This window comes from Myotis davidii, unplaced genomic scaffold, assembly GCF_000327345.1.
Source record: "Myotis davidii unplaced genomic scaffold, ASM32734v1 scaffold970, whole genome shotgun sequence".
Classification (NCBI taxonomy): Eukaryota; Metazoa; Chordata; class Mammalia; order Chiroptera; family Vespertilionidae; genus Myotis; species Myotis davidii.
Genome location: NW_006282204.1, coordinates 40,002 through 48,028, shown reverse-complemented (window position 1 = coordinate 48,028; position 8,027 = coordinate 40,002). Strand labels below are relative to the sequence as shown.

The following is an 8,027-nucleotide window of genomic DNA, read 5'->3' as shown; positions in this document are numbered from 1 at the left end:
ATCTTTGTGAAATGTTCTGGTGAACATTATGGCTTGCTTCACACAAGCCGTGGGTGGAGAGAGTAGGGGCGGAATCTGCACTTTGAGTAGGTCATAGATTTCCCCCAAAGGTCTGGGTTCCTGAGCCTGTATGAAGGTCCTGTTCAGGGGGAGACGGGGAATCATGGCATTCTATTTCCTTCCTAAAATCTAGTTTTCTGCTTGACTCGGTTACTGTCTGTCTATCTGTTCATCTACGGGAGTAATAATACTCCCCTCTCCTCCCTCTCTCTCATCCTTCTGTCTTCCATCATTTTTTGTTATCAATTTCTATTTTTGTTGATCTTTCTTTTCTTTTCCTTCTTTCCTCCTTTGTTCTCTTTTTGTCTCTCCCTCTAATTCTTCTTTCTTTTTCTAATTCTATCTTTCCTCCCTCCCTCCATGCCAACTTCCTTCCCTCCTTTTTCTTCCTTTCTCAATTGCTGTTTTAATCTCTCTCTCTCATGTTTCTTTCCTTTTTCTCTGTCCCCCTCTCCTTTCCTTACCCTCATCCCCACACTCCCTTTCTTCTTCTTCTTTTTGCTCCTCTTTTTAAAAAAATTTAAATTCTTTATTGTTGAAAGTATTACATATGTCTTCTCCTCTCCCCCCGCCCCATTCTCCCTTTCTTCTTTCAACATGTAACATGGACGATTTTGAGCTCACATTCAGGGAGACAAAACTCAGATGTCTTGTCATAAAGAATCTCACATTTCCCAGGAAGGCAGATGCCCCGAAGGGAATGAAGGGACAAAGGCAGGGCCCAAAGAAACCCCTGCAGGCATCATGGGGCCCTGGCTGGCCCAGACCTCTTCCACTCCTGCTCTCGAAGCTTCATCCGCTGGATTTTCCCAGAGACCGTTTTGGGCAGGTCCAAGACAAACTCCACCTGTTGGGACAGATCAGTCCAGGGTTGGCCATCCATGACTCCACAAGGTTGAATTTTTTTGAGGAATTACTGTAGGTGAGGGGAAGCTCCTGGGGCTGGGAGGCTCCAGGTGAGTGACTACTGAGTTTGGAAAACTCCCAGGACATAAGAAGGTGCAACAGGGAGGTTCAGAAAGTGCTCTGGGACAAGGAGAAGAAAGTGACTAGAACAGGACATAGGAGTGAGCCAACTGGTCTCTGATGTACTGTGGGGCAGGGAGAGCAGTGCAGGGGACAGGAGTCAGACACCTGAGCTCTGACATAGACTGTGTTCCAGTCTCGCCCCCACCATCTACCTGGCTTTGAACTAGGCTTTTCCGAGAATCATTTTTCCTACCGAGTACCTGGAAAATCACCACAACCTTGTGGCGTTGTTGTGAGAAAAAATGCAGGCTGAGTTCTTGGCAGGGGCAACACCCAAGATGTCAGCCATGGGTCTGAATCTGGACTAGAGACAGTGGGCAGCTAAGAGTCAGGAAGCCTGGTTTTCAATTTCATCTCCATCCTTTTCTGTTGGTGTGTCCTCAGCAGAACTCAAAAACCTCTCCACCTTCACCTTCTGACCCGTGGGAAGGAATGCTTGCTGCTCAGGACCCTTCCATCTCTAATATTCCTGAATCCTAAGGTGTGTGCAAGGAAGAGAATTCACCGAGGCTTCTGGCTGTAGGGCTCAGCTTGCCAGAACGTTGGTCTAGAAGTCAGATGGTTTTGGGTTTAAGGAAAGTAATAATAAGAGGGATACTGGTATGGAACAGGTATCTTCTCACCAGCTGACTTGCTGTGAGGCAAGGCTAACTTTGTAAAGGAAAGAATTTGTTAAAATCACAGTCAGACAAAGCAAGGGTTTGGCAAACTATAGCCTGTGGGCAAAATCCAGCCCTTCTCCTGTTTTTGTAAATACAGTTTTATTGAAACAACAGCTATATGTGTTCATTTACAGTTGAGGCTGGCTGCTTTCTCACTGAAGGGCAGAGCTGAGTAGTTCCCACAGACAGTATGACCTAAAACATTACTACTTGGTCGTTGGGTGCTAATGGAGAGCAGAAGAAACCACAGGAGGTTCAGTTTCATGCTAAGAAGAAAGCGCTGCTGCGCATCATGAGGAAGGGGCAGAACGGGGTGGTTGCTGGGAGGAGGAAGAGTGTGGGAAGAACCACTACCAGGGCATTCTAAGGGGAGCTGTAAAAGGAGACACATCTATGGGATAAACTGTTGCCCTGTGTGACAGGACCCTCTCCACTGGGTCCTCAGAGATATTCAGCTGCAAGTAAAACTCCATAATATGCTTGTTGTGGTCAGATTTCTAGTCGCTTTTAAAATACTTATTAAATTCTTGCTAAGGTACCTTATAAACATTAACTGTTCTTTTTAACAACCTGTGAAAGGGTGACACCATAATCCCCATTTCACAGATAGGAAAAGTGAGGCACAGAGAGATTGCTGAGTGAGTGATGGAGGTGAATGCAAGTCTGTGTGTTGGCCTCTGGTGTGCTGCCCAGGTCCCTGCAGGAATGAAAGACTCACTTTCCCATTGCCAGGCCCCTTGCGGAGCACAGCAGCTCAGGAGAGTTGTCCCTCCCAGGGTCCCACCCCTGGCCTCACCCCCAGGCCCTGCCCCCGGGCCCCACCCCCCAGGGCAGCCTGCATCTATGCCTGACCTACAGGGGCTGTAAAGGCCCTTCCCCAGCTGCTGCTCAGGAAATTGAGAGGGTGTCTTAGCTTCAAGACTCCCCATGGGGAGGCCCCCACTAAGTTCCATCACAGTGCAACTTTACCTTCAGTCAATCCATTCCCCTCCCTTCCCCAAGAGGTCACCCCAAAGACTCCCTCACAAACCTCTGCCATGTTAGTCTCCTTCTGAGTCTGCCTCTCAGAAACGGGCCAGGGACAGCTTGTGCGGACAAGTTGTGAGTGAGCACCTGGGTTACACAGAATCTGAGGGACTTCATGTGGCCTCTCTCACCTTCTACCCCAGACTCAAAAGAAGAAAAATTACATCCTTCCCTGGGACAAAGTCCTACCTTGTGCCCAACTCCAAAAACTGGGCCTGTCTTCCGTGTCCACCTCTATGCCTTAGTTCCCTGCCCCACAGTAAAAACAGCTGAAAACTGATATAGTAGATTGTATGCTTTTTGCCCTTTCTGATAACAGCTCTTCCATTTACCCATGGGAGCCACCCCTCCCTCACTCGGTCATGTCCTGGTGTAGGGCAGCCCTTCCTCCCATCTTCCTGCATTCGCTCCAGGGATGACCGCATGACCCATAACTGGCCAATCACAGTGTTCATCCCCTGGTTACAGGGATTGGTTTAAGAATGGACACGTGACCCGAACTGTCCCAATGAGAATCAACTTGAAGACTTGCTGGTCCTTTGGGGACAAGGATGCTCTTTTTCAAGAGTGTTTGGAGCTGCTGGAGAGCACTTCAAGGAATGAAGCCAATACCGAAAGGAGAGTCCAGGGCAAAAGCCATCCCTGACCCCCATTGACCTGCCTGTTCCAGCTGTGACTAAGGACTCACCCCTCTGGCCTTACCAGTTGTGTGAGAAATGAACTTCAAGTTGGATTTCTGTTGCTTGCAGCCCAGAGAATCCTGAGTAATATAGCAAGACCTTGGTGCAGAGAGGACCTTGGTGGGAATGTGGGCGAGAATTGTTATGGGAACATCTGGTTTTCAATCAGGGTGAGCTCAGTGCTGAGCTACCTTTCAGGGTCTATAATAGTTTCCTGATTGTTCTGGGGGGACTTTCTTCATCATAGTCAGGCAGAACTTTGAAATAAGAGTCCTGGTCCACAGCCAGAGAAGGGAAACATGAGAGGAGGCCACCACTCCACGTTGGGGGCGCCAGGGCCCTCACCTTCCTTGGGTACTTGTACGGGGCGGTCACCGACTTCACGTGCTGCTGCAGCTCCCTGGTGAGCTGCTCCGGGTCATGGGACAGAAACGGTGGCGCCAGGACCACAAAGGCCTTCACCACCTGCAGCGAGGACGAGGGCAAGAGAGGAGGGGTCAGAGTACATCGTCACCTCCTGGGATACGACAGAGTCAGTGTTAGGACTTCCTCCACAGCCACCGACCTTATGTCCTCTCCATTTTACCTCCAGGCATTTGTGGCCAAGAAAAGGGAGAAACTGGGGGTAATAATGGCCAACAGTCCAATTCTCTCTCAAATGGCTTATTGGGTGGGCAGTTAGGACGGCAGGTTGAGACCTGGCTCACCTCATATCCCAGAGGCAATAGCGAGACAGGGAGAAGCTAGGTGTAAGTGAAGAGAAGACAATAAGGGCTTGGACCACAGACCTGGAGGACCTGTTCAACCCTCCCGCTACAGCTTGCACAGCTGTGAAATGGAGATCTGATTGCCTTCCTTAATTCATGGGAACTACGATGACATCATATACAGCCTGGCTTCGCTCCATGCTTGGCACAGAGTTTTCTCAGTAGAGGATCCTCTTTGGGCCCCATTTGCCTAGTGGCTGCTATGGTTTCCATGGTGATATGTCCCATACCTGCCAGAGATATGACAATGTCAGCTTGCACCCTGCAGAGATGTCCGGGACACTGACCCACACCTCTGCACCTTACCCTCCCCCCGAAGCTCCCATGGACTCCACCTGACCTTTCTTTAGAACCCCACATTATTATACGGTCTTCCATTTTCCCCATATTCTCACTGCAAAATCCACGGCTCAGGGGCTCCATCTCTTGGCTCAAATCCCTCCTCTGTTCTTCTGGTCAGGGATCAGTTCTGATTCAAGTGCCAACAATAGTGACCTTCTGAGATGCTTGGTATGTGACAGATCTTATTCCAAGCACCTTATAAATATTAACACATTTACTCATCACACAACCCCTCATCTTACATATGGAAAACTGGGGCTCAGAGAGGCTAAGCAACTTGTCCCAGGTCACACAGCTAGGAAGCAGGAGGGCCAAGATTTTGGCTCAGGCTGTCCAGTTGCCAGAGTACATGCTCTTAACCATCACACCTTATACCCTGTTTCCCAAATCTGCACCCCTAGCCTGATGCTCCCATCACCTCTCCTCGGATGGGGTCTGGGATACTGATGACAGCCGTCTCCACCACAGCAGGGTGCTCCATGAGTGCATTCTCCACCTCTCCAGGTCCGATCCGGTGCCTGGAGAAGGACCCACCTGTCAGAGAAGACTGGGCACCACCTCTAGGCCAAGCCCAAGGTCTAGGACAGGGGTGGGCAAACTTTTTGACTCGGGGGCCACAATGGGTTCTTAAACTGGACCGGAGGGCCGGAACAAAAGCATGGATGGAGTGTTTGTGTGAACTAATATAAATTCAAAGTAAACATCATTACATAAAAGGGTACGGTCTTTTTTTTTTTTTTTAATTTTATTCATTTCAAACGGGCCGGATCCAGCACGTGGGCCGTAGTTTGCCCACAGCTGGTCTAGAATCATCAAAAATAGGACCCAGATTACACTTCTCAGCCCAGAACCCAGCTCACCCGCTGGAGTTAATGATGTCATCTGCTCGCCCCATGAACTGGAAATATCCGTCTTGATCCTTGATGGCCCGGTCTCCCATGAGCCAAAAGTCCCCTCGAATGTTGGCTGCTGTCTTCTCAGGATTGTCCTGGGGCCACAGAAAGACAGTCACTGTGCCTGCAAAGCCCACACCCTCTGCCCCGGCCGGGGCTGCCATGAACAGCTGTGCAGGTTGTGTGTTTTACAACTTGAACAACTGTGCCTAGCAGGCTGCCCTGAGCCTGTCAACCCCAGCCCTGTGGAGCTGGTTCCCCCCTTCATTTCAGTTACTCCCACAGCATTGCCCTCTAACCCCGCTTGAGTCTAAGGGTAACATCAATGCAGCCAGGCCCACGTGCCCAGGGAATTTCCCCCGCCGGGGCCCACCTTCCTTTCAGGGTCAGCCTAACTGGCTCCTGCTCCATTTCATGACACCATTTAAGGGTGCCAAGGTTGATGGGACGCTTTCATGGCTACTTTGTTAGATCCGCAAGTTCTAGAAATATACCAGCTGGACCCCTCCGTTCAGCTGAGGCAGGTGTTCTTGAACAGGGAGAAGGCTTGGGGTTCACCCCTTGTTAGTGCATCTTGGTATTTTGTTTACATGTAGGCGTGTGGGCTCCGGATTGGACAGTCAGTCACTGGTTCAAAGATGGCATAGGGAGTTCATAGGCTCCCATCTCCATTTGGAAAGCACAGGTATTGAAGACCAGAGCAATCAAGAGGCGTAGCCAAAGCCCAATAACCATTCCAGGTGGCAGAGCGGAGACTGGAAGCCAGATCTGACCCCAGCTTGGCTCTTTCTCCAGCCGCCTTCAGCCCTCCTCTCCAGGCCCATGTCTCCTCACCTCGATCAGGGGGTGACAATGTGGGTCTCCGGCAATTCTTTTCTTCTCACATAGCACTGTTCTAAGTGCTCCAAAAACACTAATGCCTTTGGAGAACCATTGTCATGCTATGAGGTATTACAACACAGTTTACAGGTTTGGAAACTGAGGCATGAGAGGTCAGTCACTTTCTCACACAGCAAATAGTGGAGTAGGGTTTTGAACTCAAGCAATTTGGTTCCAAATACCTCATAAGGGCATCAGGAAGATTAAATGAGTATAATGTCTATGAAGTGCTTTAGGACTGTGTGTATCATGTAGCAAGCACACAGTAAGTGGCAGCCACTGTTATGACTGAATGTATTATTTGGTTTAATATTTGAGGCCTTCCTTGCCCATTTTCCAGCAGTGGCAGGCTTGCATGAGCCTTGTCATATCTGGTCTCACCATCCGCGCCTCTAAATCGAGGCGGCTGGACTCGAGGATCACCTGTTTCTAATGTTCCAAGGTCTGAAGACAGGGATGTCCAGCTCTGTGGTGAAGTCCCAGTGTGATGTGGCTCACACGGCTGTGAGGAGGATCAATGGCAGGGAGTGGGGGTGAGCCTTGGACGCAGACCTGCCCTGGGGAGAATGCTACCCCATATGCTTCCAGGCAGCAAGCTTTCTGCCAGGGGCAGTTCTTGTGCATGTAAAGGGGCATCCAAATAAAGACAATTCTTCAGATGAGGTCTTAGTGTTCGGCTAAGGATGGCAGGGTGAGGGCCACCTTCTCTCTTGGCAAAGCACCCTTCTTAGACCCTGGGTACTCCTTGTCAATGCCTCTTGGGAAGTCTGTAACTCAGGGACCCTCCCCCCATCCCTCTCAGAGCCCCTAATCCCACCAGGGACAGAGGGGAGGAGCCTGAGTTCATTACCACGTAGCCTGAGAAGATGCCTATGGGCCTGTTGGGTTTGATCCTGATGCCCAAGTCTCCCTCCACCCCAGGTGGCAGGACGTGGCCCTGGTCATCGATGACCTGCAGGAGGAAGCAGATCAGGAGAAGGAGCCATGGGACAGGGTGCCTGGGCAGCAGCCGGGAGAGCCGACTGGGCACACGGAGGCCCTCCGGCTCTAGTGGTGGCTGAACACATGGAACCGGAACCCAGGGAAGCCATGTGCTTGGAGCCCAGGTCTTGAACCCGTCTGCCTGGCATGGTTTAGGTGAAGCCCCCATAGAGCCTGGACCAGAGGAGCTCGGGACGTGTCTGGCTGTAGGAGCTCAGGAGGCATAGCAGCTGCCCGTTGTCTTCGAGGCCCATGAACTTGGGCACCAGACAGATTAAAACACAAATTCCAACCCTGCTACCTAACCCGTTGTCTTTGAGCTACTTAAGCTCGATGTCTCAGTGCCTTCAACTGCTGATGTCACAGGACTGTATCAGAGTGCAGGGGGCACTGAGAAAAAGAGCTCACAGGGGAGTGGCCTGGAATAGAGCACACACTGTTATACTCCAGACCTGCAGGGCCCTGCACGGAGCCACAGACACACATACTTGAGTTCCATTGCTGGGAATGTAGCCTGAAGAAATGATAGAGACCAGTACAATTTCAGCTCCAGCACACTGAGTGTATGCTGTTAGTACCAGTGAACCATTTGGAATCATCTCCTGACCAGCAGACAGCACACAGTGGGGGCCATGCTCTCCTCCGCAGTGGAGTCACTACAAACCCTGGCGCGTCAGCAGCATGAACCAAGAAGGTGGACACCAAGAC

The 8,027-nt window shown here is 50.7% G+C and overlaps 1 protein-coding gene across 1 annotated transcript in view; it reads right to left on the bottom strand.

Annotated features, from left to right (window-relative positions):
* Positions 1-632: 632 nt before the first annotated feature.
* LOC102755299 (acyl-coenzyme A synthetase ACSM2A, mitochondrial) overlaps positions 633-8,027 on the bottom strand; it is a 22,971-nt gene continuing 15,576 nt past the window's right edge. The window contains 5 exon segments of the mRNA XM_015571317.1: positions 633-907; positions 3,803-3,922; positions 4,985-5,084; positions 5,427-5,554; positions 7,189-7,290. Coding sequence (XP_015426803.1) covers positions 803-907; positions 3,803-3,922; positions 4,985-5,084; positions 5,427-5,554; positions 7,189-7,290 — 555 coding nt within the window. The 3' untranslated portion in view covers positions 633-802.